This window comes from Macaca mulatta, chromosome 17 (assembly GCF_049350105.2).
Source record: "Macaca mulatta isolate MMU2019108-1 chromosome 17, T2T-MMU8v2.0, whole genome shotgun sequence".
Taxonomy (NCBI): domain Eukaryota; kingdom Metazoa; phylum Chordata; class Mammalia; order Primates; family Cercopithecidae; genus Macaca; species Macaca mulatta.
The window spans coordinates 90,370,941-90,383,937 of NC_133422.1; the positions used below are offsets into that span (position 1 = coordinate 90,370,941).

The following is a 12,997-nucleotide window of genomic DNA, read 5'->3' on the forward strand; positions in this document are numbered from 1 at the left end:
GCCGAGGCGGGCGGATCACAAGGTCAGGAAATCGAGACCACGGTGAAACCCCGTCTCTACTAAAAATACAAAAAATTAGCCGGGCGCGGTGGCGGGCGCCTGTAGTCCCAGCTACTCAGGAGGCTGAGGCAGGAGAATGGCGTAAACCCAGGAGGCGGAGCTTGCAGTGAGCCGAGATCGCGCCACTGCACTCCAGCCTGGGCGACAGAGCGAGACTCCGTCTCAAAAAAAAAAAAAAAAAAAAAAAAAAAAAGAACATTCAATGAAAAAAGAATAGTCTCCTGAATAATTGGCACTGGGACAACTGGACAAATCACATGCAAAAGTATAAAGCTGGGCCCCTCTCTCAATCTGTATGCAAAAATTAACTCAAAATGGATCAATGACCTAAATATAAGAGCTAAAGTGATGAAACTATTAGAGTATATAAAGAACTCATACAGCTCAACAAAAAAGGCAAACAATTCAATTTAAACAAATGGGCAAAGGACTTGAATAGACATTTCTCCAAATAAAATATATACAAATGGACAATAAGCATGAAGAGATGTTCAATATAATGGTTGTTAAGGAAATACAAATCAAAACCTGATGAGATACCACTTCCCACCCACCCAATAGGATGACTTTAATTAAGAAAACAGAAAAGTATAACAAGTATTAGTGAGGATGTGGAGAAATATGAACATTACTGGTGAAAATGTAAAATGGTACAGCTACTATGGAAGACAGTTTGGTGGTTCCTGAGAAAGTTAGACATAAAACTACCATATGACTCAGCAATTCCACTCCTAAGTATATAATCAAGAAAAATGAAAACATATGCCCACATAGAAACTGCCACATGAATGTTTATAGTAGCATTATTCATTGGAGCCAAAAGGTGAAAATGAACCAAATGTCCACCAATGGATGACTGGATAAACAAATTACGTATACATACATACATACAATGGAATACTAGTCAGCAAGACAAAAAGTACTGATACATGTTACAACTTAGATGAACCTTAAAACATTATGCTAACTGAAAAAAGCCAGACACAAAAGGTCACACATTACTTTTTTTTTTTCAGATAGGGTCTCATTCTGTAGCCAAATGGGGTACAGTGGTGTGAACACAGCTCACTGCAGCCTTGACTTCCTGGACTCAAGCCATCTTCCTCCCTCCTCAGCCTCCTGAGTAGCTGGGACCACAAGCACATGCCACCATACTCAACTAATTTTTTAATTTTTTGTAGAGACAGGGTCTCACCATGTTGCACAGACTGATCTTGAACTCCTGGACTCGAGCAATCCTCCCGTCTTGGCCTCCCAAAATACTGGGATTACAGTTGTGAGCCACTATACCTGGTCTACAGATTTTTTTAAAAGATGTATACCGAATAGGAAAATTCATAGACATAAAAAGATTTGTGGTTACCAGGGGATGAGGGTAGTACAAGTGATTATTGAATGGGTATGGGTTATTTTTCTGGGGTGTTGAGAGTTTTGAAACTAGAGAAATGGTGGTTGCACAATATTGTGAATACACTAAATGCTACTGGATTGTACACTGTAAAATGATTGCCTAAAAGAGATGTTGGTACACCCTTGTTCATAGCAGCATCAGTCATAATAGATAAGAAGTGGAAGCAACCCAAGTGTCCAACAACAGATGAACGAATAAGCAAAATGTGGTATACAGACATATACCATCAACTATTATTCAGCCTGAAAAAGGAAGGAAATGCTGACACACACTGCAACATAGATAAACCTTGAGGATATTATCAGTAAAATAAGCCCATGATGACAAAAAGACAAATACGCTACACTTCTACTCATATGAGGTATCTAGAGCAGGCAAAATCACAGAGAGGGAAAGTAGCTGGAAGGAGGTGGGAGGGGAGCACTGTTGTTTAATGGGTAGTTTCAGTTTTTCAATATAAAACAGTTCTGGAGATTGGCCGTAACAATGTGAATACACTCAACACTACTGAACTGTACACTTAAAAAATAGTTAAAATGATAAATTTTACATTATAGGTATATTACAGTTTAAAAAGAGTGAGCCTATGTGGAAGACAGAGGGCTCTGTCAATGATTCTGTGAAATGACTGCTGTTTTCCCTAGAAAGTCACACTTCCTGTCACAGGCTTCCTGTCCCCATGGGGGAAACAAGGAAGAACTGAGCACACTGTCACTCCAACAGTGACAAGGAAATAAACGCTCTTTGATGGCCTTACTCTCTCCATTAGGTACATCAAGGTCAACCCTCTGTTGGATCAATAATGGCATGCGTGGTACCCACGGTGTACCCACAGTGACGCACAGAAGTCAGAACTCAATGAATCATGGGCCTCTTTCCTCTTGGGCCCTTCATCAACCCAAGTGCCTCTGAACAAGTCATTCCAAGCACCAAACGGCCTGACACATGGGTAACACAGATGAGAAAAAAGAGAAAAGGAAACAGATCGGAAGCATGAGGAAGACTCAATCCTCTGTTGGTGGCCTTGAGTATGGAGGAAGAGGGTCAGGAGCCCAGGAGTATGGGTAGCCTCACAAGGAAATTAAGAGCAGCCCTCCCTCAGTGGGCAGCCTGGAAGAAAGTGTAGACCTCTGGCCTACACCTGCCAGGAACTGAACTCTGCCAGCAACCAAATAAGCAAGAAATATTCTGTTCTACAGCTTCTACCAAGGCACATGGTCCTCCTGACACCTTGACTTTAGCCCAGTGAGATATGAGAAGTGTCAGACTTCTGTTTTAAGCAAAATTGTAGAAAGTTAATTGTGTGTTATATGAATTCCACCTCAATTTTCTAAAAGGCTTTTGAAAAATAGAGAAATGTATTTCCAGTGATGTGCTTTGTAGTAAGATACTACTATGGCAATAAAAAATGCAATCATCTTGTCAAGTGCTACAAACTCTTAAGTGTCCTCTGTTTATTAGAGTCCATGGCATAATTGAATTACATACAGTTAATTGTAATTAAAATACCACAGAATTCTGCCTGGTACCTTGGAGAATCTGACCGCACTGGCATGGTGTGCAGCCTCTAGCTCAGACCTGGTGAGCTGTAGCTCTTCCTTCAATACGACGATCTCACTCCGGAGCTTCTCAATCTGTGCATTTTTCTGATACTCTGTTGCAACAGAAAATCGTGTTAAAATACCATCTCTTACCAAATGTACCTGGACACTTATGGGGTACAGTCCTGTTGATAACACAAAGGAAACTGTTCTCTTACTTGGGATAAGATTATTTGTTTCATGCCACATGAGCCCATTTTTGCTCTTTAGAGTTTATTTGGAGCCCAGTGTATTTTGGGGCACTGAATTATTTTTTAGCAGATTCTTTCAGCCACTATGTTGAGGTTGGATTATCCTACAGAGACACATGAGAGCCCTGTTCAGGGAGCAATAATGGTAACAAGGAATAATACAGGGTGCTTTGGCCCAGTGGCACTCTGCGCTTTTCTTAGAGGTGCCTGTCTCAATCACAGAAGGCAAGCAACAGCTTCCTCTGCAGGCACCACCACACTGAAATCGCTGTGGTCACCATCCTTAAGGTGCCCGCTGAACTCTCCTGAGGGCCCCATCAGTGCTAACACAAGCAGAGGACTAGAGGGACATTCAAAATGCAAACTTGGGCCATAGCCTATCAACTGGGGTAGAAGTGAGGTACTGAAAAGTTGTAAAAGGAAGTAACAAGTGAAAGGAAGAATACTTATGTACATGTACTTACATGCAGATGTACACATGACTGAATGGATGTACATGTGTCTGTGAGTGTAGACATGAAAGGTATGGAAACCAAAGTAGAAAGTCAGAATCTCAAAGATGACCTGAAGAAATAATACTCGTTTCAGAGTCTGAAACCCTCTCTGAAACGAGTATGAGTTAGAATAAGATACTGAAACAGAAGAGAAAGAAGGTCAGTTTCACACTGAAGAATGGTAAATTAAAATATTTCATCTTTCCAAAATATTGCTAAATTTTATCAGTGATTCAGGAGTTATTAATGAGAGTATTATGCTGTTATTTTTGTTTCTACAAAGCTTAGCTATTTCCTAAGTAATCTATTTAACTGAAATGGGCAGGAATGGAAATAGCCTGGCCCACAATGGAGGGAAAGGCAGGTATTGAGTGTATAAGCCAAGTACCGATGTCTAGATACTGAGAACATTTAAGATCAGAATGAGGTCGGGCACGGTGGCTCACGCTGTAATCCCAGCCCTTTGGTAGGCCAAGGGGGATGGATTACTTGAGGCCAGGAGTTCAAGACCAGCCTGGGCAACATAACAAAATCCCATCTCTACTAAGAAAAAGAAAAAATACAAAAACTAGCCAGGTGTGGTGGTGGGTGCCTATAGTCCCAGCTACTTGGGAGGCTGAGGCAAGAAAGTCACTTGAACCCAAGAGGAAGAAGTTGCAGTGAACCAAGACGGTACCACTGCACCCCAGCCTGGGCAACAGGGGGAGATTACATCTAAAAACAAAAACAAAAACAAAAACAAAAAACAGATCAAAATAAGAATTTCTGTGGGTTACTGTGGCAATCCGCAGGAAGCGTTGATCTGCCCATGGAGAAAGAGCCCTTACATTCTTTGCTTTTGAGAATACTTCAGCGGTAGAAAACCTGGCTCCTTGGTAAGCCCCAGAGTCCCCTCCCCTCTCTTGCGTCTTCATTTTCCGTACCATCTATATTGTCAGTGGTACACGCACAAACTCATCTTAGTATCTCCCACATCAAATGAAACAAAAATTGTTCCTGAGTCTCATTCTGTCCAGATGAAGCCTCATGTCTCTGCTTTCCTTCCCAGTAAGTGTTATTGAAACCAATGTCTGGATACAGTAGGACCACTCCCTCATAATTCTCAGTTCAGCTCAGGGGAATCAGACTTTTGTCCCCACCTGTCTACTGAAGCTGCTGTGCCAGGGTCACCGACAACCGTCTTGACAACAGCAGTCCATTGTCAGTCTTCATCTTACTCTGCACCTCAGGAGCACTCGATAGGACTGACCGCTGCCTCCTCTGTGAAATAGTTTTCCCTTGGTTTCCATGGCAACACACTCCCCAGGTTTCCCTCCAGCTTTGATAGAGACTATTCCTCACTCTCTGCTGATGCTCTTTCTGAGCTCCTAGCATTGGGAAGACCTTGGGGCTGGCCTCACCGCCTTCTCTTCTCTCTCTAGGTGACCTCAGCCAGACCAGCTCTACTCCAGTGATTCCTAGATTTAAATCTCCAGCCTGGGTCTCCACCTCAAGCTATAGCCCTCCAGTACCCCCACCTGCATGTCTGTTGCACATGTGATGTAAATGCACCCATGGCAAGTACAAACTCTCATCCCTCTTCCTCCTTGAAACTACCTCCCAGCCCTGGCCCCCCATCACAGGAAACATCACCACCATTCACCCAAACACAGAGGACAGAAACCCAGGGTCCTCTGTAGCTTCTGGGTCCACAGCTCATCTGTTACATCTTCACCTGCCCACCTGCCTGGAAACAAAGCTGGTCCAGGCCCCCGTCTCTCTCACCTGGGCTGCGATTGCAGCCTCCTCCCCTCACGCATCCACTGCTTCCACTGTCGCCCCAACAGTCTAGTCTCTATCCACAGCTAGAAGGGTCATGCTAAGGCACACATTAATTAGATCATGCCCCTCCCCTGCATAAAATCCTCCAGTGGTTCTGCCTGGTGCATATAAAAACTCCACATTCCAGCCCACACCTTCACAGCCTCCTGTGATCAGGCCCCCAGCACTCCAGCCTCACCACACACCATCTCCTCGCCTATTCTACTCCACTCTACCAGCCCTTCTGTTCCTCAAACACATCATCCCGGCACACCTCATGCCCTTACAGTCAGTGTTCCCTTGGCCTGTGAACACTTTTCCCAGACTTTCACCCCACCTGGAGTCACTCTCTACCCCACTGTCCTGCGCTATGATCTTTTGCCACCATTGGAGAAGAATTACTCATTTATCTGTTTAATTACTCATTTATCTGTTTAAATGTGTCTCCTTAACCCCCTTTAGAATGTAAAACTCGAGAGAGAGTGGGGCTTCTCCGCTCAGCTTGTGGCTGTATCTCCAGCACCTAGTGCACTGTATGCACCTCCTGAGGGCTCCATATTTACTTACTGAATTGACAGGGACTATGATGGGAAATGCACTGGACCAAGTCTCATTGCCAAAAGAAAAAGGGAGCAGGAAGAAAACAGCTTCGAAACAGAACTCATTACTCACCAAAACGAGAATTTTCTTCAGTGTGGCGGCGTTGAATGTGACTTTGTAGAAAAGCTTGGTTCATAAAGGCCTTGTCACAAAAATGACACTGAAAAGAAGAGAGCAACAAATCCAAGTGTCTGTAACGACTGTCGTCCCACTTAATTGTAATTAAAATTCAGGTACCTGGCCAGGCCCGGTGGCTCACACCTGTAACACCAGCACTTTGGGAGGCCAAGGCAGGCAGATCACCTGAGGTTAGGAGTTTGAGACCAGCTGGCCAACATGATGAAACCCCATCTCCACAAAAAAATACAAAATTAGGTATAGTGGCGTGTGCCTATAGTCCCAGCTACTAGAGAGACTGAGGGAAGAGAATCACTTGAACCCGAGAGGCAGAGGCTGCAGTGAGCTGAGATTGCACCACTGCACTCCAGCCTGGGCAACAGAGTGAGACTCCATCTCAAAAAAAAAAAAAAAAAAAAAAATTCAGGTACCTGAAGCACTACCTCTTGGGCGCTTTCTTGCTGAACAATACCATCCTGGCAAGAGATACTGAAAGCATGACTAAAAAGAGAGAGATGAAACCAGGCTGGGCGCAGTGGCTCATGCATATAATCCCAGCACTTAGGAGACTGAAGGCAGCTGGGGGGGTCACTTGAGCTAGGAGTTCAAGACCAGCCTGGGCAACATGGCAAGAGCCCATCTCTACGAAAAGTAAAAATATAAGTAAATAAATAAAAATAAAACCAGGGCATTCCTCCCAAACTGAACACAAGACAGTGAAAACCACCTCTTAACAGTTAAAGGAGTCCTTCTACTGCTTTCTGGAGCCTCTGATGCTGCTCTTGTTAGACTGACAGCTTCTACTCTATCAACAACAACCTGCCCCTGCCACTCCAGCCACACCAGCCTTCTTTCTGTCCTGCAGGCACGCCAATCTCAGAGCCTTTGCATTCACTGTTGCCCCTGCCTGATTTTATCCAGACCCTCCTTCCATGGCTGGCACCTTCTCCTGACATTCAAGATGTCATTCATCAAGCATCTTCCATGCTGGGGATGATGGCATGTCCTCAACAAGGTCCTCCTTCAAGATCCTCCTGCCTGTCACAGTCTCTTGTCACATCACATAGTCTTATTTTCATCCTCATACATCTCACTGGCTAATATTTTCATGTTTATGTACTTGTTTATTGTCTCCAGCTCAGTCCCTCTAGGTTCTAGAATACAGCCTTCTGAGGGCAGGGCCTCTAATTTATCTATAGCTTTATCCCCAGAGCACAGACTTAATACATGAATGAACAAAAGCTTGAAGTATAACCTATTAAGATAAATTTTCTGAGAAAAAAGAAGTCAATTCCTCATATACCTCTGTTTTTCTACTTCAACACTGATTCAACTTTTAAGCAAAAATCCCATTTGTTTCATCTATATCCTCACTCCTGGATTACTCTGAAGTAAATCCTGGATGTTATATATTTCATTTGTAAATATTTCAGAATGTATCTCTAAAAGGAAGATAGGACTTTAACACAAATCATAACACCATTATTCCACCTTATAAAGTATAAAAATTAAATCCTTTTAAAAAAAACAAATATTCAACTATTTGGATAATTTTTAATTTTTGTTAATTTGATGATTTTCCCCTAATACTTCACATAGTGTCATAGAAAAAATACTCGGTTTGTTTTGGAATAATTATTAATAACTGGGTCCAAATAAGGCCCTATCCCTATCCTGTAACTGATGGTTATGTCTCCTAACACTCTTTTAGTCTATAGGTTTCTCCTCTACCTCTTTTTTTTCCTTGCTGTCCTTTGCTGAAGAGGCTGAAGCTTGTCCTGCAGAGTTTCTCTCCATTTGGATTTTGCTGTTTTCATGCCCATTGCGTCACTGAACATGTTCTTTTGTTCACCATGCTGCCTTACTCTTAATCAGTGTAACTGCATCCAGACTTCAGGCTTTGGTTTCTAAAACTAACATTCTGTATATTTCCTTTTTTTTTTTTTTTTTTTTTTTTTAAGTGTCTCCCTCTGTCACCCAGGCTGGAGTGCAGTGGCGCAATCATGGCTCACTGCAGCTTTAACCTCCCAAGTTCAAGAGATTCTCCTGCCACAGCCTCCTGAGTAGCTGAGATTACAGGTGCCTGTCACCACTCCCAGCTAATTTTTGTATTTTTAGTAGAGATGGAGTTTCACCATGTTGGCCAGGCTGGTCACAAACTCTCAACCTCAAATAATCCAGTCATATTCTGGTATATTTCTTGGTATTGCATCTCAGAGAATCCCTAAAACATCTCTTCAAACTCCTGGGCTCATGACAGCTTTGGTTCACCTATAGGACTTTAGGGACCCCTCACATCGGCTCTGATGTAAGTCATATAGGCTTTCGGGCTGTGTACAGCACTGGAGAAAGGAAAGGAACAGGAAGCCATGCCTCCCTCCCTCCCCACCCCACCCCACCCCAGTGTTCACATATTGCCAGAAGGTGTTCTAACGATCCTGTTCCTAACAGAGACAGAGACCATCCAGCCTTCAAACTGCAATACGGCCATTCTATCCAGGCAAGTAGAATGCTTCAGCAGGGTTGCCCATGTAAGTGTAAGATGAGAGAAATGCACAGTGATGATGGAGAGGATGCAAACACACCACCGTGTCAAAGGGAGGAGGGGAAAAAAGGAGGGAGGGAGGGAAAAACACGGCATGCAAAGATAAAGCTTACTGTGGGGATCTATAAATTAAGGAAGGAATCTAAAGATGCTCTTCACAATCTATTCACACCACAGAACATAAGAGTAGCATACATTCTATAAAAATGATATGATTTTTTTAAAAACCAGAATGAGTTGAAAAAGAAAGATAAAATACAAAACAAAACAAAAAAAAAGAGTTGAAACATCATTGCAGAACAAATAAATAAGAAAAGCAAGGAATAGGGCCAGGTGCAGTGGCTCACGCCTGTAATGCCAGCACTTTGGGAGGCCAAGGCAGGTGGATTACCTGAGGTCAGGAGTTCGAGACCAGCCTGGCCAACATGGTGAAACCCTGTCTCTACTAAAAATACAGAAATTAGCCAGGCATGGTAGCACATGCCTGTGATCCCAGCCACTCGGGAGACTGAGGCCAGAGAATTGCTTGAACCTGGGAGGCAGAAGTTGCAGTAAGACAAGATTGCGCCACTGCACTCGGGCCAGGGCGACAAAATGAGACCTTAACTCAAAAAAAAAAAAAAAGAAAAAGCAAGGAATAAAAGAGACACTGTTGAAAACTGAATTGCTCACTAAAGGAAAGGCTGAGATAATTTACCGTAGTGAATGCAGATTAGAAGGAAAGGATTAAAGCAATGAGAAAGAAACCAAAGGGTATGGAGCACTGATGGACAAAACCAATACTACGTACAGGTAACTGGTTTCCCAGAAGTAGAGAAGCCAAAAATGAAAAAAAATTTAAAGACTGAATACAAGAGAATTTCCCTGAAGTGCAGTGAAAGCTGAATCTGCAGATTAAGAGTTCACCAGGTTGTAGGGAAAACTGATACAGAACACTCAACACCAAGACATACCCTAGAAAGCTACTAGGCTTCAAGCAGAAAGAAAGGACTCTTCAGTCATGCAGGCAGAAAAAGCAAGTCATTCACAAGAAGAAAAGCTTTAAGCCACCCTCATACTTCTCACAGCAACATTTACTGCCAGAAGACAAAGGAATCACATCTAAAAAGTTCAGAGGGAAAGTGTAACTAAGAATATTCTTCATCCAATGTCTTTCAAAGTTGACAGAATTGAAGAAATGCAGCACTCTTCGGCCTTCTGGGTAAGAAAAATCGTTTTGACAATCTTATAAATTAAGAGATAATTCAAAATGAGAAACTCAAGAATGGAGATGTTGAGGTAAAAGGACTTTGAGCACATAAATATAAAACCAATGAAGAAAAAACAAGTTAAGACATTATGGTTGAGTAAGAGAATGTGAATGTTACCAGCCTGGATAGTGTAACTCTAGAAACGGGAGAGAAGCCCTGATTCTCACTGTGACTGTGTTTGGAGATGCGGCCTTTAATGAGATAATTAAGGTTAAGGTTACATGAGGTCATAAGGCAGGGTTGGGGAGGGCGTGAGGTGGAGAAGGGGCAAATCTTTTTAGGGTAAATATGGCACAGTGGCTCACACCTGTAGTCCCAGCTACTCGCAAGGCTAAGGCGGAAGGAACATTTGAGCCTAGGAGTTCAAGGCCAGCCTGGGCACATAGCAAGACCCCTTCACTTTAAAAAAAGAAAAAGAGAGAGAGACATTAACGATCTCTCTCTCTCTCTCTCTCTCTCTCTCTCTCTCCCCCCCCAAACACAGAAAAGGCCAGCTGATGAGGACATAGCAAGAAGGTGGCTGTTTACAAGCCAGGAAGAGAGGCCTCACCAGGAACCATCCCTGTTGACACCTTGATCTTGATCTTCGACTTCCAGCCTCCAGAACTGTGGGAAAATACATTTCTGTTGTTTAAACCATCTAACCTGTGTGATTTTTATGGCAGCCTTGGCAGATCAGTACAGATCTATAATATCATTTATAGAAAATTTTCAAACTTAAAAATACTGTCTTACGAATACATATGTTCATAAAAATATTTTACACGTTCATAAACATAAATAGGAAGGATATAGTCAAACAAAGATTTCCTCTGGGAATGCAGGAAGGGAAAATTATTTATTTCTAAGATGTTTAAAACTCTTTAAACATTTGCTATCTTGGAAATATAGCAAAATGCTAACCTGAGTTAAATCTTTTTTTTTTTTTTTTTTGAGATGGAGTTTCGCTCTTGTAACCAGGCTGGAGTGCAATGGCGCGATCCCAGCTCACTGCAACCTCCACCTCCCGGGTTTAAGTGATTCTCCAGCTTCAGCCTCCCAAGTAGCTGGGATTACAGGTGCACACCACCACGCCTGGCTAATTTTTGTATTTTTAGTAGAGACGGAGTTTCACCATGTTGGCCAGGCTTGTCTTAAACTCCTGACCTCAGGTGATCTGCCTGGTATTTGTCCCAAAGTGCTGGGATTACAGGCGTGAGCCACTGCACCTCGCCTAACCTGAGTTAAATCTAAGAGGTGGGTATATGGTGTGTCTTACATTAGTCTATGCACTTTTTGTATGTTTATAATATTTCAATACTAATTTTTATTTGAAAATCAATGAGGTTTTTCTTTTAAAATCTCCCATATATGGGTATTCACTATATTGTCATTTTAATTTTTCCGTGTTTTAATTTTTTTAAATAAAATTGAGGAAAAAGACCTTACACATTGCCATCACTACCCCCCTTATACACAACACACACACACACACACACCCCATGGGGGAAAAAACTCATTAGGGTGCATGCATGTGTGTTTCTGTCTGTCTGTGTGTCTGTGTGTTCAAGTCTCTAAGAACAGGCATCTTTAATTTTTTTTGTCTCAGCTACTCAGTTCTTACGATTTCTTAAAGCAAAGGGAATGGAGACAAAGCGAAGTGGTATGAGAATGAGAATGAGACCACAATTTCTCAAAGGTAAAACTGATAATGCAGTAGACCCAATCATTGTGTCAGAACAAGGAGTCCAGCCTTTGGATTTTCTGTATAAGGGAAGAAAGAAAAACTCACATGATAGCAGTCATATATTGTTCACATTTTGTAATAAGTCAGCTTTGGTATTTGTCATGTCACAAAACGTTTTTCCCTCATTACCAGGTATTAGCTAAAACAGCAACTACATGCCAAGCACTGCTGTAAGCACAGTCCATGCACTAAGTCATTCAACCCCCATTAACAACTGCTAAATATTCCCATTTCACAGAGTAGAAACTGAGGCACAGGGAGGTTGAGCAACTTGCCAAGGTCTGGTAGCTGAAAAAGTAGTAGGTGTCACTCATTTGATAAATTGAGTCATTACCTTTTAATTGTTACTTATCATTCACATTTGAAAATCTTCTCTTAAGCTGGGTGTGGTGGCTCACGTCTGTAATCCCAGCACTTTGGGAGGCTGAGGTGGGTGGATCACTTGAGGTCAGGAGTTCAAGACCAGCCTGGCCAACACGGTGAAACCTTGTCTCTACTAAAAATACAAAAATCAGCCAGTATGGTGGTGCACACCGGTAGCCCCAGCTACTTGGGAAGCTGAGGTGGGAGAATCGCTTGAACCTGGGAGACAGAGGCTGCAGTGAACCGAGATCATGCCCCTGCACTCCAGCCTGGGCGACAGAGTGAGACTCCATCTCAAAAGAGAGAAAGAAAATCTTCTCTTATAACAGCTACTTCTATAGTAACCCCCCAAAAAGAAAAAAAAGTTTATAAACATACAATTTCTGTATGTTAGAGGTTTTAAGATTTCACTAGATAGCTGCTAAAGCTGGAGTATAATAAACCTTTAAAAAATGTTTAAATATAATCCATTCTATTTGTTGCACAAGAAAAAGACCATCTTAGCACTATTTGAAAATATTTACTTTTTAAGCATTTATTTTAAGCATAAATATTTACTATTTATGAAATAAGCAATTAGCAACGCCCAGTGTCATTTGAAGATTATACCTCAGGGTTGTCTACCCAAGACCAAACACTAAGTCCTTCTAATAATATTAACTGTTCCCTTTTGTTTGTTTGTTTGATATGGAGTCTCAATCTGTTGCCAGGCTGGAGTGCAGTGGCACAATCTTGGCTCACTGCAACCTCCGCCTCCTGGGTTTAAGCGATTCTCCTGCCTCAGCCTCCCAAGTAGCTGGGACTATAGGCACGTACCACCACGCCCAGCTAATTTTTGT

At 42.3% G+C, this 12,997-nt stretch overlaps 1 protein-coding gene across 4 annotated transcripts in view; it reads right to left on the minus strand.

The window, feature by feature from the left end:
* DZIP1 (DAZ interacting zinc finger protein 1) overlaps nucleotides 1–12,997 on the minus strand; it is a 62,613-nt gene that overhangs the window by 45,055 nt on the left and 4,561 nt on the right. For all 4 annotated transcript variants that reach the window (XM_077973862.1, XM_001085816.5, XM_077973861.1 and 1 more), the window contains 2 exons: nucleotides 6,230–6,317; nucleotides 3,001–3,125 (listed from right to left, as the gene is read on the minus strand). In XM_077973862.1, the coding sequence (XP_077829988.1) occupies nucleotides 3,001–3,125; nucleotides 6,230–6,317 (213 nt within the window). The remainder of the gene's footprint in view (nucleotides 1–3,000; nucleotides 3,126–6,229; nucleotides 6,318–12,997) is intronic.